We start from the raw sequence: 27,806 nt of genomic DNA, 5'->3' as shown, positions 1-27,806 counted from the left end.
GTATTCTAGTGAACATAATTAATTTGAGGATTAATTGTGGAGTCTAATCACTCCTGGGAATAGTGACACTAGCTGCAGGACTACTATGGCTTATTTCAATCCACACAAACCATCGAGGTTGTGGATTTGCATACGCAGTCCATTAGACACATTGCCAGATCTTTCGTAATTTCAAACAAACCAGACAGTGTCTCGGTGGCATGGAAGCACCTATTTGCTTTGGTACTCTCTGTATTCTCAGACACATCAGCCCAATTATCAAACACATTTCCCAACTGAATGTTCAGTGATTTTTTTTTTTTTTACTGAATGAGCAATTGTCCTTTCCTGTCCTCCATTTTAATCAGATTGCTAAAGGTCACATTAATTCTGCTTTACAAAACATTATATAACGATGGTACTTTTTGTGACTGTTTACCTCAGTCAGTACCCTATTTTAAAAGCAAAAACGGTTCAGTATGATTTATTTCAGTTTGGTGCAGTACAAATATGGTCATAATCCTATGACGTACACACCTCTGTCATGCACACAGATTGCTGTATGCAGTGATGTTTTACAAGATATCTAATACAAGGTCTCACACCCGTGTGTTTTATCTTCAAAGGGCTAGAGGCAGGTAAAGACCTGATGGGAAGTGTAGCTTCGCTACAGCATTTCTGTAGTAGACAAGTCAAGAAAAGGACACAATTAAACATGGCAATATCATCGGTAGCTGTATCAGTGGCACTTCAATTAAGCAGGCAGATTTCTATGAGATGCATGTCTTGGATGCTAATCAGACAAACGCAATTAGCATTCCACAAACAAAGACAGCCTGCGGATGCAGATCAAATGCCATCTCTACATCCTCAACAAGGGAGCTTTCAGCCAAATCAATATTGGGTTTTGTACTGTCTTCATTTTCTTTGTTCAGCTAACAAATGCTTCTGTCAGTCTGATGCACAACACAGACCAAAAGCCACTGCTGTCAAACCTACAGAAAATAATGTGGACTTGGTCGCAAAGTGGTTGTGATTGTGAAGTTAAGGTTGTTCAGTCTTCAGATATACAGAAAGCATGTCTTGCAGTATTGATAGAGCGGAATTCGGTTTTCATATGGGCTGTGCTTTCTTTTTCAATACCTTCTGTTCCTATGGCCTTAAACAAAGTTAAAATCAGGTCAACAGCCCAACTTTGGGTGGATTGTGCCTGGTTTGTTAAGTGATAGATAAATCATAGATAATAACATGGTTTCATTTTGCTTAATTCTTATGTCAGTGAAAGACTTACTTTTTAATTTGCTGGGCATAATTAGATTGCTTTTGGGGATTGTTTGGTTGAGTTGACATGCAAATTCAAGCAATTAGACTCCTGACTGAATGCACCAGAGCTTCTCATTGAAATGTATGGTGAAATTGGCACAGCATTGAGAATTGCATTGGATTTTCTGGAGTGCTCTCAGATTTTCTAAACAGCATTATACTGTCACATTGCATAGTCTCTCTGATATTTGTCTCAGATGTGCAACACACAGGGATGTTTAGGACAGTATAGATGAGCACACAGGGAATGTGATGTGCTTGGTTAGTATCACAGGAAACCATTTGGCTTGTGGGAGCAGCGTCTCTCTTACTGCTTCCTTTAACAATGAACAATTAAACATCTTTATTTGCCCTAACAATCTATGAAACACAATTGGCATTAACATTAACAGAAAGTCAGCAGAATGTTAAACAAACAAAAAAAGATTTTCCTTATCAGATTTACAACACCCCCCACAAAAAATGCAATCTTTTGGAAATGTTTGTAGTCTTACAAAGGAAACAATGAGGAAAAGTCCACCCTTGAAGGCAAGCAAATTTATTCTGGAAAAAAAACACCTCATAAAGAAATACATATTTTTAAGAAATCAAATGTGCAACAATGATTGCCCCCCTGTATGTAATACTTTGTAAAGCCTCCCTTTGCCAATAAACAGCATTTGGTCTTCTCCTATGAAGTTGGAGAATGCAAAACAAGACCCTCTTTACAGAATCTCTCCTGGGTCCTCTCTTGTGCATTCTCCTTTTTCACCCCACTGCTTTTATATGGAGTTCAGATCAGGCGACTGAGATAACCATGGAGAAGCTTGATTTTGTATTCAGCAAGCCATTTTGAGTTGATCTGGACATGTGTTTTGGTTCGATACAAAATGTCCAGAGTTCATGATACGACACACCCTAATGAGGTTCCCAGGTCCTTTGGAATAAAAACAGCCCCATATCATCTCAGACCTTCTACCATACTCATCAGTAGGCATGGGGTCATTTCCATAACAATATCAGCAAAATAGTATCGTTGAAGCTATATTTTTAGCTTCTAAAATCTAGACAGGTCATCTGCTGGAAAGATTAGGCCTATTTTTTGGTCAAAGGTTTCTCCATAGATTCCTGGTCAGAACCCCTATTGGAACAGATTAAAACTTGGGTCATGTTGAATTTTATCCAAAAATCCAATATGGCCGCCGTATTCAAAAATGGCACATTTTTACACACTTTTTGTGCTATGCTATGGGTCAAATTCAAGACTCTTTTTTTACAAGGTAAGAAATGACCATAATAAAATCTGAAAACAGGCAATGTTTGCCAAGTTTACTGCCTGGGTGCAATAGACAGCTTGCATGCTACTTACCTATAGGAATTCCCATTACAATGCCAGCAATTGTGGACAACGTGTTTTTGTTAAACATATTTATTTATTTATGAGATTTTCATTTTTCTCAGAATAGATTTGCTTCCCTTCAAGGTAGGATTTAGGAATAAATCGCCAAAAGATTATTTTTTATAGCTGTTTTTAGTCAACTTTACCAAAGATGCCAATAATTCTGGAGGGTACTGTGAGTGCCAAATAAGAATGAGAGGGAAATCTGCTAAAATGGGCAATTTTATTCCCCAACCTATTATAGGGTTGTTAATGGGTATTAAAAAATAGCATCTGAGCATATTTTTGACAGACCAAAGTTGCACAACTATGTTAATGTCAAGTAAGTAATAGTCATTCATTCATCTATTCTATGTATTTTTGAAAACAAAGCCTTTTTCCTGGCATGTCGATCAGGAAAAAAAAAGATCCAGTTACAGTAATCTGTGTAATTGTGGCATGTGTGTTTTATGTTTTCATTGTGAGACTAAGATAATTTGGCACTTATGCTCAATTTTACCAGGGATGCCAATAAATGTGGATGGTGCTGTAATATGCTTTATGAAGATGCTTGAAGATAATGAAAGTAAAGGGACAGTTTGCACTATTGTGCTCACCTCTCTATTTCTCTATTCTCTCAAACTCAACTTTATGATTGTGCAAAACACTTGTCTTCCAAGAAAAAAAAGGGCATTAAAAAATGACTAAAACCGGCATTAAAAGCAAAAAACACAAAGTTGGTCTTTTTAGATATCACTTGCAATCTTCTGTGTACAAACGCTGCTGATATTGATTATTTCTCACATTAAATCTTTGGAGAGATGACTGTCTAGCAGCAAGTCAACATTGTAACAGAGCACAAGGCAATATCACAATATCACACAAAGATATTACATGATGTCAGTACTAGTTACTGGATGACAGCAATATAAATGTTGTCAGATGTAAAACAACATATAATGGCTGTGGAATATTGGTTATCTTTTAATCAGATTCCAGATTTTAGAAGTTAAATCTTGTTGATGAAGCTGCCCCCAAAAAATAATTTAACACATGCATCAAAAAACATATCCTAATTAAAGTGAAATCAATCTAATCACATGAAAACATTTATAGGTCACATTTTTTTTCACTTCTTTCACTCAAATCTTTGTGTGAGCGTGTGAGAATGTCTTCTCTTCTTTGCACACATAAAGAAAAATCTGTCTCCTCTTACACTATCATTAATCCAGAGTATTAATCCGCAAGCTAACCAAAAGCCTATTCTTCCGGGAGACCATAACCAGAAGGATACCCAAACTGCCTCAAGCATCTCTTTGATACACAAAGTCCCAAAACACTGAGAAGAGAGATACATAGATAGATAGATAGATAGATAGATAGATAGATAGATCTATCTATCTATCTATCTATCTATCTATCTATCTATCTATATCTATTTATCCACTAGTATCTATCTATCTATCTATCTATCTACCTATCTTTAAAAGGCTTTCCCTGACATCACACAATTGAATGCTCAGTGCTCATCTCACTATGTAGCTGAGGATCAGCATCAGTACCAATAAAACTAATGAGCAGAATAATTGTTGAAAGGAGGCTTCTGGGTGGTATTGAACAAGAATGAATGTTGTATGTGTCCTCAATTCAATCAATGCAGAAGATGAATGTCAAAATGGCCTTTCCTTTGATTTCCCAAAAAAGCTGTTGATGAATCTATTGTTGTGTTACTCGCCCTCCTTTTGTCTTGTAGAAGATATTGCAGATTGTGTTTCTGAATGGTGCACTGAGTGAACATGGTACAGTACAGCAAAGATGTCTTATATTCTGCAGTGTGTCCACTCCACTGCCATCTCTGGAGGACTCATAACCCTTTTTTTGAACAGGCGGATAGAGCAAATGTCAGCATGCTTTGAAAAGCATACCCTTTGCCATGGCTGACAGGAGCCCCTGAGCATCATCAGTGATCCACAGCGACCAATTCACTGTCTTATTGTTCATCTTATGAACTGTTGTGATAGTCAAACTTCTGAAAGGCTTTTATCTTCATATAATACTGTAAACAATTGTGTTTTTCGAAGCAACTCCCACTAGGTTAAGCCTTCCAAATGATAAGCATAACAGTGTTTAGTATTACAGGAAAAAATAGGTGTAGAACAATCATAACCAGAGGGTGATCTTTCAAGACTGTGGGGGGCAAAGACATGCAAAAGATTTCAATTGTATAGTTGAACTAGAACACAATTTTAAACTGCTCTGTCTTACTGGACCAGCACAGATACCAGCTGGCAATGGAACAGATCTCGTCCTGATCTGGCCCCAGTCCAGTCCAGATCAGCCCCGCAAACATATGCTGCTACCTGAGATAACATGCAAATCCAGAGAATGGAGCCATGTAATGAAGTATGACGTATGACTGACAAACTGAAGTGTTTGTGTGTGTGTGTGTGTGTGCAATTAGTTATCACTGTGAATTAACGTCGAACGCCGAATTAACGGGTAGGACTGACTTATAAAGTGCAAGCTAAGCTTGAGTGGCAGGGATTTGAATAAAATACAATGACAAGAGAAGCCTAGTTAACTATACACAGCTAATCGGATTCTTTATCTCTTTATTCATAATACTGCTTCCAATTAAATAATACCATGCACTGCAGTATGCTGTTTGAGATGATTAGGTGTATTGAAAATGTCGGCTGTAAGTCCTTTCATTGCCAGGCTGCAGCAGTGACTTTGATCATTGTCGTCCAAATACATGATGAGTTTGTCTGACGTGATTATTTATAATGGAATACATTTGGCAAGGCGTGTGCCTTTAAGGTTAGTAAGAGAGCTGTCGTCGTCAAGTCTTTCAGATAGGTGTAGTTGTGCAGTCTCAAAAGTTTAACTAGGGGGCTGTGCGGTGAATGGATGCAGTCCAACCCTGAGATAGGCTAACAATCAGAGAAGACTGAAGAAACGGGGGCATGAGACTGGCAATTGTTCCTTCAGACTGATGTGCTCGATTGAGGCGAACATTATCAGATGAGAATCTGAATCAACTAGGGGACAAACGGAACCACACAAACTGAGGTCGATTGATGCCAAAAATAAAAATAATCGGAATAGGATATGCTCGGAATAGGACTGACTTGCGCCCTGGTTATGTTGGAGCGCTGTTAACGGAACGATAGTTGCTTTCTTCAAGAGGACCACTGCAACCTTTCTTGGTCTAACCATGTCTTTTGAATTTCGAGCGCTGCTTTTCGGAATTGTCACTATGTTAGTGATATTTTTAATAATTGCTGACATTTCTGAAGTGGAAGAAGAGATAGCGTAAGTATGTTATAATTAAGGTTAAAGCAATCGTTTCAAATACGTCTCGGATATGTTTAGCGCCACGTGCAGACATTACATTTATGTGATTTTAGTGTTTTGGTTCATTGGCTGCGTTGATTTGCCTTTTAAGAATAAAGATTTGATGAGGTAATCCATATTGGCTATTAAAAATGTAATGTGGTGACTTGAAGTAATAACAACTTTGTTTATTTAGAACATAAGTGAATATAAACGCACTGCATCGTAAGAATCAACAGTGCAAGTGCTGTCTTACCTAGGCTACTGTGTGTGTGTGTGTTCCTTGGCTTGCACAGCTGGTGAAGTTTACGTCTAACAAGAGCCCATGGGGTTGAAGATGAACATCAAATTCACAAAGTATTTCTGCTAAAATGAACAGGAGCGAGCCTAGATTTTCAGAGCTTGCCAGCCACAGAATAACACAACTGGGCATTTCTTGTGTGATATTGTGTATAGCTATGGATGGAACCTTGAAGGTTTTCTAAATCAGGTAGGAATAGGTATGGCAGGCCAGTGCGCACCTTGAGCCACCGTGACCTGCTCAAACTGCCTCCAACCTTGAATCAATAGCATCATCAAAGCCAGAGTAGCTGAGCAACCCATTGGCACAGTGACAAATGGCACAGGCAATGTGTGTGTGGTGTGGTTCAGCACTTCAGGATTCTGTTTGCTCTGAGCTCTATTCAGTACATGCTGAAATGGGGTTTGGAGGATGGCTGAGAGCAGAGAGGAGATTACTGTTTGATTTGTCAGCAAGGGAGAGAGCAACTGCTTGGAGACAAAAATAAAGAAAACTGTCAGCCTTACACCACATATAATTGAGCCACTTCAGTGTGAGATACTCTCCTATGTCCATCTCGCCTAAAATAAGACCTCCTGCTGAATGAGAGATGCTACACAAACACTTGAGAGTGAAAGACTTCTGAGGTTTGGGAGAACAGTCTGTGGGAAAAAAAAGATGAGTAACAACCTTGGGCTGTTTGCTGCATTCAGATATTACCATAGCAGCATGTTGCCAAAAGGATCCGAGTACAGTTGTTTATTTTTGATAAGATAAGTCAGGCTCTTTGTTGAATTTGATGCCCGTTGGTAATTCACCGGGTTTGTCTTATTTTACTGCACAAATAATTGAGGAATGGCATGTTCCCGTGGCCTGCCACGAGGGAGATTGAACAAAAGACTTCAGACTCCCTGTTTGCTTGCCAGAATGGTTTGTAGAGCTAGATGCAATTGTACATTTCCTAATTAGGATTTTCACTCTACATTGGGAGCTGATATGTGGGCGCCTTTGGAACTAACATCGTTATTCTTATTTTTCTTACTTCAATGTGACTTACTTCAATTACTGTGTCATTGTAGGACTTGAGTTTGGAAATATCAGGTATGTTTGTACCTTCACCTCTGGCAGTCCAGCACAGCGCATGCTTTGTCTTGCTGAGGTAAACATCTCGTCCTTGAATTCTTCCGACTTGAAAAGATGCCTTGATTGCCGGCAATCAAAACTGTCTTAAGAGAGTAGGCATTTTTCCTGATTGCCCCAAAATATCCCTGAAGTTAAAAATGTACAAAATCTTACAGTGCACTACACTGTTTTGCTGTAGTGTACTTACTATAGTGTATAGCAGTTCCGTTGTACCCTATGAGGGATCAGACACTCCATGCTTAGAGGGGAGACACTCACATGCTTAGCGGGAAGTGCCTCTTGTGCCACATATGTTAGTCACATCTGTCATTGTCACTCAAAGTGGCATTAGTTGTATATATACTGTATGTAGGCTATGTCAACACTGTTTACACATTTACTTTACCTTCCCCACACACACAGTCATGCAGTAATAGCAATCACAAGCCAAGTCTAAACTTCTTTGAATTCAATTCATCTCTACAAAACATTCTGTTTTTCTGCTATTCTTCCCATTTGTTTACTTGGGTGGGTTGTAGTTACAAGCAATCATCCACAGGTTATCTTCACTTCTCAAGAGGAGTCTGCTGCTGATTGCAGAGGCTGCACCTGTCCAGCCTGTCTTTCAAATGATAATTGTGCTCTCCATCTTGTTCTGAAGTCTTACATCAATGGAATGGCCGCTCTGTTTTGTGGCACTGCCATCTTTTTGATGTATGGCAGTCTTTGCATCTCTCATGCCTGTCTTATGAGCGCATTCCTCATTTAAATGTATATTTGGGACACACAAGTCTCAGACAACCTCAGTCACTCACTGGTGACATCTAGAATAAAATTGGGTGAAATATTTGCCTTCGTGTACAGCATAAGTTGCGGCAAGCCAACATGTACAGTGGAGGAATCTTTCATAACCCTGACTGTCTATTCCTTTTTCCACAGGAACATTGGAGAATCTCAGAAGTACTATTTGCACAGCTCTGCTAACACACTCAACAGGTTTGTAGAGAATATTTTATTCAGTGTCCCAACTGGCTGGTGAACAAAATAAATGTTAAATTCTAAATTACGTTGAGTGTTTTATTTGAGATATTTTAAGCACTTTTTTGATTAGCAGCATATGGCCAGGAAGACTTTTTTTTTTAAGTTGCTTGCCTTGTTACCATAGTAACATGTTTATGTTTTGGGAATGCGTTAGAGATCATTGACTATCTGAATAAATAATTGTCCAGACCCTTACATTTCAAACACTTTTAATCATATGGAAATTTGTAGTTTATCAAATGATGTCATCCATTCAAGTCACAGTTTAAGTCATTACACTGTCTTCATTGTGATCATCTTCACACTGTTGCATGAAATTGTGATCCATTTAATGTCCCAAATTAAAATATCCTTCAAATGGTTAAGAGTATAATATGTAATTTGTCATTGTCAAAATAATGTTTCTACCACTGGAATATTCTGAAAGAGTAAAGCATAGTGTTTTGCAGCATTTGTCTTGCCGGGTGATTATTATGCACTTTGGTTAGGGCAAGAATTTTCAGGACAAGATAAACTTGAATAGACAAGGTCAGACAGGCGTACAATACAATAAGCAAACACTCTGCATAAATAATATTGGATAAACATATTTTGTTGTTTAATTTTACAACATACCTGTAGAATGACCTTCATGACCTGTAGAATTTTTGGATTGACAGGTCTTCTCCCTTTGGTGTTCACTATTAAAGCAACACCTTTCCTCCCAAGCTTTGCACAAGACTTAACATTCCACACCATTGAGAGACCATGGTGGCCTTGATGTCCTTTTCTTTCCTGTTATCTCACCCTCAGGAGTATTGCGTTGGTGCCCAGCCCCACTCCTGCTCTAAAACCAAAGGAGACAACAGCTCTTCTGTTCAGTTAGCCAGAAACAGGACCACTGCATCCCCACCGGAATGGACTTTTAACAGGACACTCTCCAACATGATCAGGCACAACTTCATACTCTTCCTCACAATTCACTCACAAATACTAAACATATTTGAATGAGCTGTCCAACTGAAACAATACAGTCTGAGAATGTATCTCTCTCATTCAGGAAGAATATCTTGAAGTTTTTAGATCCTGAGAAAGACATTTCTATACTGAAGGGAACTCTGAAGCCTGGAGATGTCATCCATTATGTGTTCGACCGCAAGAGCACGATGAATGTCTCTGAGAACCTGTACCGTCTCCTGCCCACGGCCTCGCCAATGAAGAACCAGCGCCACAAGCGCTGTGCCATTGTAGGGAACTCTGGGATACTGCTGAACAGCAGCTGCGGATCTGAAATCGACTCGTATGACTTTGTCATCCGGTAGGTCTTCGCACAGTGCATGGTGTTTTAAAAGTACCCCAAGTGCCAAGATATTTTTAAGCTGGTAGCCTCACTGTTATAGCCGTTAACGAGCAACTCTTTGATCATTCAACATATTTTTTTAATTTTTTCTGTTTTTCAAAAATGATTCACAGAGATGTTGAGTGTCATTTATATACCTGCTGAGCACATTTTTACTAAGCTTCTGCAGTCCTTTGAAAGCGTAATGAGTTGCCAGTGGCACTACTGCTTCTACTGGGATGATTCGTGTTGGTCACACACTGTAGACTTGGACTTGATGTGTTATATGAAAAGGCAGGTGTTTAATGAGTGTTGTGCCCTGTGGCAATGCTCTTCTCGTGTGCATTTTAATTAAAACAACCTCTAGAAAAAGCAGGCGTCTCTGAGGTCGTGCTGAGTCGGTAATTGTCCCTCGTCTTTGAGCAGCATATGAATGGCAAGCCAGGCTGTTATGTCTCTGGTCTTTTGTATCGTTAAGCCTCACTGTCACCAAACTCCATTTATACCCACCCTGCCTAGCCCCCTTCGGCTCCCTGTCTCCAGGGCACTAGGGGTCAGTTCACCCAGGTCCCTGAGGTGTCTAAATCCCGCCACTGCCGCTTCGGTGTCCATCCCGGCAGCACCGAGGGGCACAGGGGCAGCCGAGCAGGGAAGCACTTGAGCACGCAGCTTAGCCAGAGCAGCCGACGAGTAGTGGCCACATTGAGCTAATGGAGCGGAGGGGATTTGTCGGGGTACTCAGGCAAGGAGATAATGCCCAGGCCGGGCGACTCTCCCACCACAGCAGACCGGCCCCATTCTGTTTTTCTTTTTATCTTTCTCTTTTTTTCCGCCTTTTTGCAAGCCGCCCACCCGTCGGCCTACTTTGATAGATCAAGGCGCGGCTGCTAGCTCATTACCCCTGTCTTCAGCAGATGGTCATCTGAGTGGGATGAGACGTAGTTATGAGGAGAGGAGATGGGTGATCAGGAGGTGTGTCGTTATGGGGAATATCATTAGCTGAGCTAGTAAGATGGTGATTAGTATATATTTTTATGGGTTTTGAGTGTGCTTTCCTGTGTGTGTGTGTGTGTGTGTGCTTGTGTGTGTGTGTGTGTGTGTGTGTGGTAGTGGCAAGGTGACAAAAACCAGGAGGTGTTTGTTAATGGTGATATTATTAGCAGAGTTTCCAAGAATGTGGTGGTGGCATGTATGCTTCGTTTGACCGCCCACATGGTGTCAGCGATAGAGGAAGAGAACGCATGTGGCCTGGCTGGAAGTGTTTTTGTGAGTTTAGCGTCCCTTGAATGTGCTTGTGATAAAGGTCAGCTGGGGGTGGGGGGCACTGGAGCTCTGTCCCCATCCCTTTGGCTGTGGGCTCTTAGATAACAGCAGTGGCAGATCGAGACGACCTTCATTCCAGGGATTTGCTTCCCATCACTGTGGGTTTTCAGCCCCACGCCCATGTGCTGTGAGTAATATGAATGCCAGAGGTGATGGGTGAGGCAGAGTATTCCTATTGAAGGATGAGTGTTGAGAAGTTGCTGAAAGCGTGCTGTGTTGTTGAGAAGCAGCACCGAGGGCAAAATGAGTGCAGGCACTGTAGCCCAATCAACAGTTCTTTTAGTGATCAGAGGTTACTGCTTAAGCTACCTGGAGAAGTCGTGTTGGCATGTTTGTTTGCATCACTTCACAGTGCAGCCCCTGGGATATGCACCTGCTGCTAAGCATACAGTGTGCTTTTCTTCTCTCATATTCTCCACCACTGCTTGCCTTTTATCTGTTCCCCTTGGTTTCTGCTCTCTCTCTCCCTCTCTCTCACTCTCTTACTCCCTCTCTCTCTTATTGTCCACCTTCTTCCCCCCTTTTTATCGTACCTCTCTTCTGCCAGCCTTCCTTGAACACCCCCACACACACACACACACACACACACACATACACACACCACCAGGACTGGCCAAGGTTTCTTTGTATTAGAAAGGGATGACTTGGGAGTTTTTCCACTTTTCACTCTGACTCTAGGCCTTGATTTCTAAACACCTCCAGCTTCTAAACCTTTGCAGTAAAATGGCACAACATAAATAAATAAGGTGGACAAATTGGGCCGAATTGGGAATAGACATTTTAGCAATTGTTTTCTTGCACAACTTAATCAGTTGTGTGATATTAGTTTCACAGAACAAACAATTTCTGTATTTTCCTCTATTGATCTACTGATATTACGATAAATGAACATTCGAAATGTTTCCAGTGAGAAATGGGATTGTAATTACTATTGCAAGGATACAAGGAAGTTTATTGTCACATGCATATAGTTACTGGAAGTAAGAAATGCAGTGAAATTATGTCTGGTGTCAGCCTATTTGTGCATTTATGGGGGGGTTTAAGTGGCAAGGGCTGCATAAGAAAGGTGGGGGAGGATTGGGATTGGCGGGGGGGCACGAACAAGGAGCACCCAAGAGCAACAGGGGCAAGGAAAAACTCCCTTACCAAGGAAGAAACCTTGGGCAGATCCACGGCTCAAGGGGCTAACCCAACTGCCAGGGGTCTTGGTGTGTGTGTTGGGGGATGACAGGGGAGGTGGGATAGTGTGCTGTGTATGTGGGGAGAGGGCAGTGTGCAATATGTGTGTTGGAGAAGCTTCCTCATGAGACAATGTGCTGTGTATTGGGGGTGGGGGCAGTGTGCTGTAAGTATGTTGGGGATGTGTGTTGGAGAAGCTTCCTGATGAAATAATGTACTGTGTAGGTAGGGGAGAGGGGGGGGGCAGTGTACTGCAAGTATGGTGAAGGGACTTACTATTGCAAGCAGAGTACTGTATGTATGATGTATGTGAGTGATGACAGTGAAGATGTGTGTGTGGGCGGGAGGGGAGTGGAGCAGTGACTGTGTGTGTGTGTGTAGTGTGTGGGTAGGTGGGGGCAGTGTGCTGTAAGTATGTAGGGGATGTGTGTTGGAGAAGGTCCTGAAGACAATGTGCTGTGTATGTAGGGGGGGGGGCAGCAAGTATGTAGAGGCTTACTGTAGCAAGCAGTGTGCTGTATGTATGTGAGGTGATGACAGTGATGTAAGTGTGTGTGCTTTGTGTGTGTGTGTTGGGGATGGGGGTGCAACTGGCAAACAAACACAAAACAATGCAATTATACCAGATATCGAAATGGTTTGGCTTGAATGATTTGTGAAGCACAGCAGGATTTCTTGTTTTAAGTATGTGTTCGGGGCTTTCGTTTTCATGTAGATAGGACAGTAGAATAGTTGTGCGTGACAGGAAGTGAGAGATAGTAGAATGTGGTAACAGGTGCTACCACTTTGCACCACAGCTCCAGCTTTCTTGAAAACAGAATATATGAGGATTTGCATCTAGATGTCAAATCCATCTCAAATGAAAGTGCCCCGACAGTGACCTGATGGTAAGTGGATCCTCCGTTTTTATAACGCTGGGGGGCTTCTCTTTCCATAGAAAGCCCTAAGCAGTCGAATGAGTTGCTAGGTTGTGTATTTATTAGTTTGCATTGTGCCTGGAGATCACACAAAGCTAATGGTCTTCAGCAGAGGTGCTGAATGTGACTTATCTGTTCTGTGCCGGGTCTCTCTCAGATGTAACTTGGCCCCAGTGGACGAGTTCACCGCAGACGTGGGCCACCGCACCAACCTGGTGACCATGAACCCGTCGGTGGTGCAGCGTGCCTTCCAGGACCTGTCCAGTGAGGAGTGGCGTCAGCGGTTCATTCGGCGGCTGCAGGACCTGAGCGGCAGCGTGCTCTGGATCCCCGCCTTCATGGCCAAGGGTGGCGAGGAGAGGGTGGAATGGGCCATCCGGCTTATTCTCACGCACACAGTGAACGTGCGCACCGCCTTTCCCTCGCTCAGGCTGCTGCACGCTGTCAGAGGGTAAGGAGGTGTGTGTGTGTGTGTGTGTGTGTGTGTGTGTGTGTGTGTGTGTGTGTGTGTGGACTGGAGTCAGCCATCCATTTCATTCTCATGCATAAGGTTAATGTTACTGCCACTTTCTCCCCACACAGAGGAAGTAGCATGCTGATAGAGTGTGTAGATAAAGAGAGAGTGAGTGAGCGTGTGTACATGTGTGTGTGTGTGTGTGTGTGTGTGTGTGTGTGTGTGTGTGTGTGTGTGTGTGTGTGCGTGCATGCATAAACCTTAAGGATCACACATACCCTGGAGGGACATTTATCCCACAGGTTTAGAAGGTCTCAGCAGGCTATTTTTACCTGAGCTTAGTGCTGCCAGCCACCTGTAGTCACCACAGGTTGCCACTGCCTACACCAACAAGTGAAACCTGCAGCCTTCCACAAGACTGTCAAACTTTTTAATCAACCTTGACAGTTGAATTGATGAGACACATTGAGATTTTCCTCTCTTAATCTTTCTCTTGTTTCCTGATTAAGGTTTGTGAATAATTCTACATCTGTTTAGCACACTGACTAACTATATCCCTCTAACACACTTTAAGACCTTAATGCTGTCTTCAAACTGTTTTCTGTCTGTGATCTTCACAATAAGAGGAGCTTTTTAGTTACTTGATATCAAATGCATACATAATATTAAAGATAAAGAGACAAAGGGATGCATATGTTTAACTAAGTCCCTGTCCATACTAAGGCAAGTAAATATAAATGTGCATCATTATATCCCTGTTTAGCCCTTCCGTCCATATTAAAATGGCGTATTCTGACACAGAAAATGCTAATTTTCCAAAACATTCTTAAGCATAAATTTGAAAACTCCAGGTTTGCGTTGTAGTGTGTACAGTGAAAACGCAGAGTTTCAGGCTACGTTTATACGGTGACTATGAAAAGAGAAGACGCAGAAGTGGCGTCTCGTCTTCATTTTTTTATTCGCGTTTAGACGAGCATTCTCAGGGGGAAATCTTTGTTTATATGAAGACGCAAGAGTATGTGATATTCGATTGGATATGCATTCCAGACCGCTGGGTGGTGGTGTGATAGAACCCCGGTACGTCACGCGCAGACATTCTAATTTGACAGTTTAGCCAGAGAGGTAATAAAGGATCTTTGGTTTAGCCGTTTAGACAGAGACGCAACCCGGGTCGTCTTCAAAACTCTACACTCTGGAAGGTCTTCAAGCCCCGATGGCAGGGTCGCCGTGTAAACGAAAGGCACTTATGATAAAATATTTTGTCGTCTTCCTTCACAATCGTTCTCATATAAACGGCCCCTCAGATACAATGACGTGCGGTTGCCGTGATACTGAGAAAATGTAGTGTTCCAGACACCAACAACACCAATTAGCCTATTTCACAAGATGGGGCCGCTGTCTAAATCAACTTCCTGTGGAAGAGCACTGTTCCATAGACAGCAAAAGAAAAGTCCACAGGAAAGACAGAAACAGGAAGACGTTTTACCCTGCCAATTAAGGTATCATTAACATCAATGAGGCCGGACACTTGGACACTGTGAAATTGGTCTATAGCCAGAGGAATCCATCTCAGCATTCTTTTCTTTCAGACATTTTGTTGCTCCCGTAATGAAAACCTAAGCAAGACTTCTACCTTAGTAAAGAAATCATGTTTGTTATCTGTCTGTGGGTATTCCTTGTTCACCTCATTATCTTGGTCTGATCCTGCTGGTAATGCCCACAGAAACCATTTACCAACGTTTTTGAAAGTGGAATTTCATGAAATTACAGACCACCCGTCTGCCTGAGGCGAGTGTGGTAAAGGTCAAGCATCATATGCTGAATCACACATTACCCTTGGTGGTTCAGTTTTTTGTCCAGTCTTGTCTGAATGCAGAGGTGCCCTTTAAATAGCTCAACCCATAGATATACATATCTATGGCTCAACCCATACCCCATTTGGAGCGTTGAGATCTCCTCTGTGCTGTGGTGGCGGGTCTGGAAGCCACTATACCAGCCAGAGCCAGATCTGCAGAGGGCCAGCCACTGTTGTTGCCATTATTATCTGGGTGCCCTGCAGTTCAAGCTCTGAGTGAGAACACCAGATGGGGACTGTGGTGATCCATGCCCCTCTGTTACCAAAGGATTCTGTTACTCCACAGCCCCTGCAACCAAGTTTTTCTACCACCTCCCCCCATGACACACACACACACACACACACTGCATGCTGCTCACACACTCACACATTCTTGTGAGTGAAAGGCACCACATGGTGACAGGGGCCAGGATGTATAGGGGTTTATTTAAGGATGAGTGGAACACCATTGTGGACCTGAGACCAGCGAGGGTCCAGTGCTTTTTAATGGATATTGTTGAATGGTGGAGGGCTTCTCTTTTTAAGTGGTCCGGCCACTATGAGGCTTTGTATGGACTGGATCTACATATGTGCAGGCAGTGGTGGTTACACCAGCGCAGTGGATCTGTGAAAATGAGCTGTGTGTGTGTGTGTGTGTGTGTGTGTGTGTGTGTGAGCAAATATATATAATATTTGCAAATTCTATGTCATTCTCAATGCATGATGTTTTGAGTTAAATTGGAGTTTGGAGTTAAATTGTGCTGGCTCAGTCATCCACCAACCCTCTCTCTCTAAAGCCACCAGCTGGTCAGTCAGTGAGACAGCCCATTGGCTAACTAAAACTGTACAAAAATGCTGTAGAAATGCTTAAAGGTATGAACTTGTAATAGGGGAATCGTCCACCTAGCATAACCATATTGCATAGCCGTAGTGAGTCGCTAACGAGAGAGCTAGCCATGCAACTTCAAGAATAGTCGACCCAAAGATATCTTGCGAGAATCATGAAACTTTACCTTGTCAGTAGATCTTTGCAGATAGTTTTTGCCTATTGTTACTCCTTCGCCTCCACAACAAAAGCATTTTTATTCTGTACAGGAGCCACGAGAAGTAAGCTATTTACAAAGGCAGAGTAAAATATAAATATATCATTCCTCTAGGGGGAGCTCTACAGTCGCCAAAAATACCTGAAACTGCATAGTATTTAACACAAGGAAATGTAAAATCCAAAAAGGACATTGCACATAAATACTATAATGTTGTAAAACTAAACGAACAATACCGTTTTCAACCAATCCCTTCTCTCCACAGCTACTGGCTGACCAATCAGGTACAGATCAAACGACCCACCACAGGTCTTCTGATGTACACCATGGCCACGCGCTTCTGTGACGAGATACACTTATACGGCTTCTGGCCGTTCCACAGGGACCATCAGGGAAAGCGGGTGAAGTACCACTACTACGACACGCTCACCTACGAGTTCACGTCTCGCGCCAGCCCCCACACCATGCCGCTGGAGTTCCGGACACTGAGCTCACTCCACAGACAGGGGGCGCTCAGGCTGCACACCAGTGCCTGTAGTAGCCCTGCAGCTTGAACACCCTCAACCCCACCCCCTCTGAGAAAAAACCTCCAAAACAATGCACAATGCCCCCCCGGCTGGGGTGGGGGTATTTAAGGAAGAGCACCTGTGTTTGTATGCCAGCTCAGACCTGCATTAGTTGGATTCAGGGGGATTTTGAAGAGTTTTTTTTGTTGTTTTTTTTTTAAAAAAAAAATACTTTTTAGAGCACAGTTAATGCAAGCTCACTGTTTGGGAGCTCTTTGGCTGAATGTTAACTGAAATAACTTTAGCCCCTCTTTGCAAGAGATGGATTTACATTTGAATGTACTGACTGCCAAAAAAGGGATTTGCATAGTTTTTGTTTGTTTTTAAGCATTCCATTGTCATTGGAAGTTTCAGGATGTCAGTTTAACACTAAAATGCTTAACAGGGTACACAAATGCTTTGGCATTTGTACACTTTGACAAGGTTGTCTGACTGAACATCTAAATGTGGAAGTTGAGCATTTGAACATGCTGGGTTTTATGCAACTCAACAAAATAATTGCTTTAAAATAGCATTTTGAATCCTGTACAACCATCTGACCTGTCTGAAGTTACAACAACTCCTGAGTTGAACTTGCACAATGTTTACGATTTACTCGTTTGGTGTGTGTCTCACACCAAACATTAGAGAAAATTATAGAACTTACTGACATGCAACAGTAGCACACTTTGAGGGTCTGATTGAAATGCATTATTCATGAGCCATAAATGTCAGTATATTCACTGTTTGTAAATTTCTTAAAGAAAGCTTAATTAAATGTTGCAGTTTGTTGTGCCTGCAAAGTGTACATTTTGCCACTAGAGGGAGCTGTTTTGATGAAATACAAACTTGTTGAGGGCTCGCTTGCCAGCAGTTAGTGTGACGGGTCATTTTAAACAAGGGCCAGTTCAGTTAATTCACGAGGTGTCTCTTAAATCACATGGTACAGTAATGTATTGATTAAAATTGAATGTAACTGCTTGTTCAAGAGCTTATTTATGAATACGGTGTTCTCCAAACAGTGCATACATCCTCATTGTTCTCAATGAATACAAGAGGCACACGCGTGGACACACACACTCATTCACACAGAAACACAGAGACACTGACTGACTTTTTTGGAATGTGGCGTGAGATAAAGTCAGTGTTGCTATGTGACACTGCTCAGTTTATTTCCTTCTTAAGATTCCAGGTTAAAATGTTCCCCATGTCTGGTTGAACAGGTTATAGACAATGAGATTAAGGAAGTTGACTGCATCAAAACCAACAGCACTTCTAATGTAGCTCTAGAAGTGGGCACGTTGGAAATACAATATGTGTGTTATTGTAGGGTTAGACTCTGAGAGCCACTTTGTGTTATGCAAAGTCTGAGAGATCCAAGTCATGACTGGAAACACACCCAGCTGTTCACACAAGGATATTTACACAGGCCTGGTCAACAGCAAACTCTCCTTCAGCTTCCTCCCTCTGTTTCCTTGACCCATTCTGAGCTTTTCTAGATAACACTAACTTAAATTCAGTTTGCTTTTACATGATGGTCTTCCTCAGTTTTAAAAAGATAACAGTGAAGATTTATTTCCCTCATATTTGCTACTGTGATCGTTTGTGACAATTATATGAGCATTTCTGTCATCTTTTATAAAAAAAAATCAGTGTCCTACAATTTCATCATGATTATTTTTCATTTATCTGACTGCCGTTTCTCCTCTTGACTGTACACTTGGCAAAAAAAATGCATCAACAAGTCTCCTGCAATAAATAGCCAAATTAAATGTTTTCAGTGAATTGCATTTTCCCATTTTAGCAACATGTTATGCATTCCTGAGTTTTCCTACAAGCGGTGGTTTTTGTGGCTGCCTCTAAGGAATAAGAAAGTAGAGGACAAGCTTTACAGAAATTAGACAAAATATTTGAAATATTTCAAGTGCTCACCAGGAAACCTAGCAACGTCTCATGTGTCCCCAACCATGTGATTTGTCCACATAAAAAAAATGTGTTGTTTGGACATGAAACATCTGAGACGTTCCATGTTGCTCTTATTATGCCTCCAGTTAAGCTAAAAATAGATAAGAGACTTGCCATAGACGTCAGCAGACCATCCGGAGCAATGAACACATTTGTCCATAAAAAGCGCATTTGTGTTCTTCAAAAATAGAAACAGCCTGAGACCAATAGTACTAAACCTAATTAAAAGAGCAAAGCCTGCCATCGAGGTCACAGCTTGAGAGGATGTTCTGGAGAGATGTTCATATTTCCTGGTGTCAAAAATGTTAATAATTACTTGAATGTCATTTTGCAGAGAAAGGGCCTCCTTGTGTTTTTGCCTTGAAGCACAGATAAACTTTTCAGACAGATGAACGCTCCTTCTTGGAGGTCTCAACGGCCCCTTTGTTACAGCATGAAGGCATTCTCAGAATTGCACGTGTGAATCTTTTTTTCATATATTCTACTTGCTGGACATTTTTAATCATTTGTCTTGAACAACTGACTGAACAAGGTCATAAGGTAACTTGTTAGAATTTGTTGCTTCTGTGAAAAAAAGATGTGATGATCATGAACTCTGCTAAAACAGTTAACGATGTACTGTAGTCGGAGTAAAGTAATTTGAGACGGAATGTCACAAATTACCCTGAATCTTGACTTGTTTTTGTAAAATCATTTATTTTCAGACCACTTGTAGACACTCTAGACATTGAAGTGATGTTTTCTTAGAGGCTCTCTTTTTTTAGAAGAGCTTTCTTTTTTAAAGCAAAGATCAAACACAGTTTGACACTTGATGTTGTTTTCCCCTATATTTCTGTGGTATTTCACACCATAATCATCACACTGAATAACTATACTAACATCAAATAAATTTGTGTTGTGGTGAGTCACAAAAAAGCTGTAGCACATGCAACTGTTATGGGCTTACAGCGTATTTTATTCTGTGGTGAATATGCCACTAGCTTATTCCTAGGACTAAAGAGACAACAGAAGTCACTGTGAGAGTATAAGGACAGTTTGAAGACATCAGCCATGTACAGAGAAATTACTTGCATATATAACACAACAGGAAGAATATCAATTTATTACAATCTTTATGAAAATAAAATATTTAAATCATTGAAATATACAATTTTGAAGATTCCAGTTTTAATAACTATGGAGCACATATCGCTCAGTCACTTGACCTATGTCAAAATCATCTATGTTATCTTATATATATATGTGATTATCAAAATGAACAAACAATCTGTGGCTATGACAGATGCACAAATCAACATTAGCATGTGACATTCTTCGCAAATAAAAAAAACAATATTCATTTAAAACAGATAAATGCAAAAACATAGATGGCGTAATCAAACATCTATGGAAATATGCATGAATTAACAAGATTCTTTCCAACACCATTGCATTAGTAGATCAACAGGGTGCATATAGACATGATGCACCACAGTCTAAAGTGCAGGAGGATGACTATGAAATTACATAGAAAAAATTGGCCTAAAAACATTATGGAAGTAAAAAATAGACAATGGTTGTGACTTGAGAGGTGCATAAAAACATGCTTTTGAGTGCATTATCAGTCTGGGTAGAATTTCCAGTCATTAGAAAGTCATTCTGACACATGAATCAATCTTTCCTCTAATTAGACTTCTAACATCTAAGTACAGCACCCCACCCATTGTATTCTGTTTATAAAAAGTATTTATACTTGGACTTCATTTTATGTTCCTAGCCAACTTGAACACTTATACCAAAAAGAATGCCCCGCTCCCAACCCCACTGATAATGCACACTGTTCCATTCACCACCCTTTGTGCACACTTCCATTCCAAAGCCAGAACCGATATGCAAATGATTTTTCAATGCTTCAGTTGACTGCATGAATAACAGATATGTCTCTAAAAATATTTGTCATGACATATTAAAAATACAAAATAAGATAGACAATCTTGCTTCTATAGTTAATCGATTTAACCTGTCCAAAGTATGTTATTCATAATACATGACTGTAAAAATGATCTTCAAATAAATCCCTATAAACAATGTCTGAGGTGTTAAGTTGGCTGACTGACTCTGTGGCATGTCATGACCAGTTACTATGGCCAATCATTAACAGCAGCAGTTCACAGATTAGGCTCTGTTGTATCAGTCAAAGAGATGTCCTTCTCATTCAACTTGTAAGGCTGCACTCACACAGACATTACATGAGAAACAACCTCAGTATAATGTAGGCTATAAACTTGTACATAGGTTATGGAGCATAAATAAACAGGATCTCATGACAACATAAACAACTCCTAAAAGTTTGTCAAAACATGAAAACAGATGGTGGATCTGTGTTCCAACACATCAGATCTTCTCAAGATGTGTTTCATGTAGAAAACATATTTGTTTCTAACACTCGTGAAGGTTTTGCTGGTTAAGAACAAAGGAAGTTATACAATTAAAATATTTTATTATTTAGCTACGAAGAGCACTCAACATATTTAGGCTGACATCTGACTGATATGCCCAAACAGAACTAACTGAAGCCTTTGCAGCCAGTGCAAGCCCACACAGGTATTCAGTTCAAGGACACAAACTGAAGGTCATACAGTATGTATGCACTAATAGTGGTTTCTATATTTACAATATTGTAAAAAGTTTACAAAAAATGTCTAAGGGTATGATGTTTTGAAAGGTTAGAGATTAAATGAAAGCCTTGAGCCTTTTGGTTTGGTTTGTTTGTCAAGAACTGGTTTCTTTAATAATATAAGGGGAATGATACCAATTAGAGATATGCATTGGCTTTCAAACACATATTAGCTTCAATCTTAATAAACTGCATGATGACACATTAGGTGTGCACAAAAATGCATATAATCCCCCAAAATAAAATGAACATATGACATGGGAAATGAGGGTCAGTAGCAAAAACGATTGAATACCAGTAGTGTTTCACATGAGCTCCATATTTCTTCAGTGCATTCCCAGAGGTATTAATAATATTGGACTTCCAAAAGAAAACCTTTGGTTTCAGATGAAGCGCAACAGTTCCGTTAAGACAAGGAACTTTTCCTTTCTTGTCTTGAACTATGAACTGTGGCTAAATGTATTATCTAATTCACATTCCCTCTTGATATGCAGGCATCAAGTTCTAGGCAAAAGAGTTCCAACAAGAACATTTATTGGATTATCAACAGGCAAATGCAAAGATGGCAAGGGATAAAATGTGGATTCCCTCATGCCACTCTTATTGGAGCTATGAAATGGAAAACATGCCGGGATGATTTGACCTTCCTCCAAGGTCCCGCTTACACCACTGAAGACTGGAAATGATCAATGGCGGAGAGTTGTGTGAAGACACAGCGGGTAAAGTCCTAATTTGGTGTTTCCAGTAGAATTCCACATGTGCTGCTGTAACAAACAGATTTGATGATGATATTCACCTGGTGGAAGAAAAGTTCGCAACATTAGTTTGAAACACTTCATTTGATGCCTACAGTCATGGAATTTCAGCTGGAACACCAAACAATTTTATTTTTTAGTGTCCTCTTAGAATGATGGCCCCTCAACAAAAATGTTTTTTGAAGTCCAGAAATAGCAAAATAACTGTGGTTCAAAACAACTGCTTTTGAAGTCACGTGGGATGGTCAAATAATTTGGTGAGGATAGAAAAATACGCAGTTCTGTTATGCCCCATTTTAACATTCTTTTGGGAAGCAAGAACCACAAAAAGTTGGATTCTTGGACATTCGAGAACATGACAGGTAAACTACAGGCCATAAAACCTCTTGACAGGAAACAGGGCCTGCGCCAAAGAACAGTTGAATGGGCGGAAGGGAGAAGTCGAATACCGACATTCTCGAACAGACTTTTTCCACAATGGAATGGATGAGGATGTACGACACCCCAAAACACTGCGCCGACATTAAACAGAGACTATTTTGAGCATCTCAAATGCCATGGTGATTGAAATGTCTGAATTGTGACAACTTTTAGACTTTAACAACCCATGTTCAAACAGTTAGCCAACTACACCACACATGAATTTAACACGACATGGTATAGTTGATTGAATGCACTTTTACCATAAAATGGTGTGTTGGCTACACACACCTATACCTGGTTTTGAGTTAATATAGGCAAGATGACCAAAATATCCACAGCTTATTGTTGATTATTCTCAGATTTAATGCAAGACACATTTGTCATCGCTACAGGATGGAAAACTGAGCGACTCTTTTTGTCTCAATCCACTCACCTGTACTTGACATCAAAAAGAGTCGAGTCGTCTTCATCCTCATTTTCTTCGTTTAAGGGCGCCATCTCGACTCTTTCTGCAGGTGTAGTGATTATATCATATTTTCGAGTCTTCCTGATCTTCCTGCCAGATCTGAAACACAGAATAGGCTGTGGGATCACCGATAGCTCAGGTAAAATGGGTTACGTTTTTTCAATTTAATTTAAGACAGAGAGCATGAATGCCCCTGATTTCTGTCGAACAAACAGTTGGCCTTTGACATTCTCGTATTACCAGATGGAAAGGATTAAGCGCGTGTATTAGTGTAGTGGCCTTGATGCTTTTCCATCTGTGCAGAAGTGGTCTACACTCAGTCGCACAAAATACGTTTCAATGCAAAAAAATATAGGGTAACACACATTTATTATATGTATCGTGCGCCATGTTATCACATGTTGACAAGATCGAGGCACTTAACTCTGATGAGACATCAGATGCATTGTCGTCCAAACCGCATTACCAAACTAAATCAATGGTGACGCACAACTTGGAATTAAACGGAGTCTCGTAGTCTATACAGCAAACTTTTTAGGGACAAACTGACGTGCAAAATGCTTACAGGTAAACTTTGGCTATGTTTTACATAATCACAACCATTATTATTGTTATTACAAATTAAGCTTAGTATAACTTACCTATACACTTTATAGACGAGACATGTGATAAGGAAAGTAGTTAATATGCATATAAATATGACAATATTTTTAAGAGTCGGAAGATCTTTCAGTATTGATGAAATGCGTGATCCGACTGTGACATCCTCTGTGCCATTATGCAATGTATTATTTCCAAGAGATGTTGAATTCAGCTGCGTTCCTGTTGATGGAGTGTGAGGTTCTCCATGGACTCCCCAAGCGACCGCAATAAATAGAGTAATGGCAAAGCAGTATGACAACATCGTTTTTCGTTCCACAACGGTTCTATTTGGTCCGTTTAGAGAGATAACAAATATACGTTCGCGAGCTGCTTGATTTTACACACAATACTTGACAAGTCGACCGTAGCCTTGTTTTCCCACAATGTGACGCAGTAAATGCTTAAATTGGCATTTCAAAATATCCGCGAAAGTGGCCCGCCATAACAACAAATTCCATCTTCATATATTCCAGTTTATGGTATAGTAACGGATTATGTCTCCAGAGCTTTCAGTAGTGCGTCCCTCCGACAGCCAACGCGCTAGCTCAGTCTTCCTGGATTTAATGGAATGCGTCGCAGGTAGAGGAAAAAGTGGTTATCTACCCCCGGAACCGGAAACACCCTAACAGGGGGTACTATTCAATTTAAGTAGGAGGGGCTTCTCTCAGGAAAGATAACATTTAATATAATACTTACGTGCAGATGAATAATATAATTTACATGCATTATCTATTTGGCTATAGCCTATATAATTTACCCAGACAAAAAAAGAGTGTTTGTAAACCTGTCTATAACCTATAGATGAATAGGTGTTGTAATAAATGAATAAACTAAAAATAAACTAATCATATTAGCCTAGTTGAGGTGACAGGGAACTAGGCCTACCCTAAAGTAATGGACACTTATTAGAAAAACTATGAGCACACTTATATTAAATGAGATGTGGAAAAGGTCATTCTTTGGGTTGGAAGTTCATTCCATCAGGCTAATAATTTACATACAAATTATCATCACCATTTTGTCATTACTGTTAGTAAGGTTATGTAGCCTATAACACCTTATCACCACCACTACATAGCCATACTACTGGGATACTGTAGTACAGAGTTAGGAGGTTATGGCAGGCCAACTTGGTGTGAATACATACACGGGAAATTTCTCTCTTGTTTAGATCCGATTAGATTCAACTTTATTGTCATTGTGCAGAGTACAAGTCTAACCAGAAGTGCAAAAAAGCAGAAAAGTGCAATGTGATATACAAAGTATAAACAGGTGGTGCATAGACAGGACATAGTGCAGCGTAGACAGTAATATACAGTTGGTTTACAGAAGGTGGTTTACAGTAATATAACTTAAATATAAATATGTGCAGTGTATTAGCAGTAGCCTAACCTTATAGGAGCAGGCTATAAATATGGCTATGTAGTATGAACAACATGTACAGATATGTGCAGATGTGCAGTACTCTTTGTCATGGCCGGATCTCGAATAGGGCTGGGAGGGGCAATGCCCCCCCAAATATTTCTTCTGCCCCACCTAATTGGTCAATTTTAATTGACAGCTATTGAATCGGCCAATCACACTTTTCTAATTCGTCCCGTCTAAATTTCGAGGGTGCTGATTTGCTGGTTGCAGCAGCGTTCCCCTACCATTCCACACTGTGTGCATCACTTGCTGTTTCATACTTCAGTAGAGAGGGCTTAGCTATATTTCCATAAAGGTTATAGGCTACTAGGTGTAATATAGATTATTGTTGCTGGTTTAAATAAAGCCCTTTAACTGTAGTGTTAGCTAATGTGCATATTTTAGCTTTCTAAGGTGATCTAGCCAGTTAGTTTGGTCATTCCTTAACTGTGTTATAAGCAGGGTGAATTTTACGGCGGCCACATCGTTGCCCCTTGCGTTGGCCGTGATGTCCCTTTGAAAATCGGAGGTTCACAGGCCACTGTGGCCTTGGTGCCCCTTTCTTTCTATATTCTGCTTTGCACCCGACTAGCGATTTTTATTTAGCCTATGGCCTGTCAAGTTAAGCTTAGCATTCACATAGCAAATTAATTTAGCCTATGCCTTTTACGCAGTGGAGAATGTGACAGCGCACGGCAAGAGTGTGTCCAAATTCACCCATTCTTTGCTGAACTAGCCTACTCTTCACACAGATATTACAAGTACAGTATCACATCACACGAAAGAGCTTTTTCTCAGCTTTTAAACGATGTTAGCCGCAAGTTGTGGTAAACGGTTCGCGAGAAAAGTAAATTTAATTTATTCATGTTACATTCTGCGCCCATCTCCTATACCCATTCATCTCGGTGGAATACTTGACAAATTTTCCCCGAACACATGACAAACCATATATCAGAAGAAACAGCAGACCTTACCGAATACAAAGGTGTAAAGCATTCCCCTGTACAGTTAGCCATTCCAGAGTAATCCGGTTTTACATTTGCAGCAATGTCTAAATGCATGTCTCCAACTTTGGGTTTCAGGTTTCACAGTGTGTTTAAATTATTCATTGTGCCCACCCCAAATTTCTATTTGCCCCCCCAATCTGAGCAGCCTAGATCCGGGCCTGCTCTTTGTTGAGTAGCCTACACACAGTGCATACAGCCGTACACCTGCAGGCTTACCTGATCTTTAGTATATGTTGTGTTGGTAAAAAATATATACCAAAGTGAAACACGAGAGCCAGTCACAGAGGGTGAAGGTCCTGGCAAAGGTTAGATAATCATACAGTGATAGTGGCAGTCAGGAGACATCCAGGATACTCTAATCAATGACACTAATGTCATTTGACGTAAAAACAAGCAATCAGAAGTGATATCAACCCAGGCGCCTTACATTATCCATGTTTGGGAAAACAGAACAGATATACAGGGTCATGAAGTAGGAGCATACTTTTAGTGTCAGATTGACCTACTAATGAGAAATGTAGAACATTAAACCACATATTATTGGAATATTGGACATAATGCAGAACATTAATCCACATATTGGAATATTGGACATAGTGCTATATTTCACTTTCTCTCACTTGAGAGTATCTTCTTATCAATATCAAATAAGAGTAATTAACGAGGAGTGAATTATTTTCCTGGTTCCTTCTAGAATTCTACGCAAACGATCTATAGTTTCAGTGTTCTTTATACAGTCTATGGGGAAAATCTCTGCGGGTAATTGTCGCATCATAATATGGAACTCTCGGATTGCGAACATTCTAATCACATATTTGTGACCGTACTCCTCAACAGGTTAAGTGTGCTTGCAAAGCAGCACACTTATTAGGGGTCCGAGCAGCGTAGCTGCAGGACCCCTATTGTTTCTGTACCGTTCATTTTTGGCCAAAATTCTGTAAAAGTCATACTGCAGCCTAAACCGTAACTCCAAAATTCTTCAAATTTTCAGGTATGGTTATCAGTGCCCTAGCCTGGCGAGCCAGACCCACATTACAGTTTTTTCTGATTGCTTAAGCACATTTTTTGTAACTATGGCTTTTTTTTGCAAAACTCTACACACAAATGGCAAAACCTCTCACCCAATCAGCAAAACATTGTAGTTCTCTTGCAAAAGCTAACACACCTTGCTTAACTCTTCACACCTTCATTAAAAATGGTGTTTTCGTATCTAACAGTAAACACAAGCCATCACAATAGTAAGCACACAATGTGCCAACAACACACTGATGGTATGAATAAAAAACACATCTGGCTTTTGCTTTCTCTGTGCACAAGGTAGACTATGTCAGTTTGAGGTCATACTTTTGTCATAGTTCTGTAAACATACAGGGATCCCAACTTCAAGTACTAGTGTTTATTTACACACATCAAAACAAACACAAGTGTGTTTTTCCA

The 27,806-nt window shown here is 40.6% G+C and overlaps 1 protein-coding gene across 4 annotated transcripts; it reads left to right on the top strand.

The window, feature by feature from the left end:
- Positions 1 to 5,394: 5,394 nt before the first annotated feature.
- st8sia2 (ST8 alpha-N-acetyl-neuraminide alpha-2,8-sialyltransferase 2) lies at positions 5,395 to 18,036 on the top strand. Of its 4 annotated transcripts, none has more exons than XM_048256801.1 (6): positions 5,395 to 5,974; positions 8,337 to 8,393; positions 9,231 to 9,370; positions 9,478 to 9,735; positions 13,333 to 13,626; positions 16,772 to 18,036. In XM_048256801.1, the coding sequence occupies exons 3-6, from the start codon at positions 9,363 to 9,365 to the stop codon at positions 17,058 to 17,060; spliced, it is 849 nt and encodes a 282-aa protein (XP_048112758.1). In that variant the 5' UTR covers positions 5,395 to 5,974; positions 8,337 to 8,393; positions 9,231 to 9,362; the 3' UTR covers positions 17,061 to 18,036. The 4 variants fall into 4 exon arrangements, with proteins under 4 accessions (XP_048112758.1, XP_048112756.1, XP_048112755.1 ...); XM_048256799.1 differs by adding an exon at positions 7,355 to 7,434 and having other exon boundaries at positions 9,231 to 9,735; XM_048256800.1 differs by lacking the exon at positions 5,395 to 5,974 and adding exons at positions 6,560 to 7,205; positions 7,355 to 7,434 and having other exon boundaries at positions 9,231 to 9,735.
- Positions 18,037 to 27,806: the final 9,770 nt, after the last annotated feature.

The sequence above is a fragment of the Alosa alosa genome, chromosome 11 (genome assembly GCF_017589495.1).
Source record: "Alosa alosa isolate M-15738 ecotype Scorff River chromosome 11, AALO_Geno_1.1, whole genome shotgun sequence".
In the NCBI taxonomy this organism is placed as follows: domain Eukaryota; kingdom Metazoa; phylum Chordata; class Actinopteri; order Clupeiformes; family Clupeidae; genus Alosa; species Alosa alosa.
The sequence above is the reverse complement of the archived record's forward strand: the minus strand, read 5'-3'. Positions and strand labels throughout refer to the sequence as shown.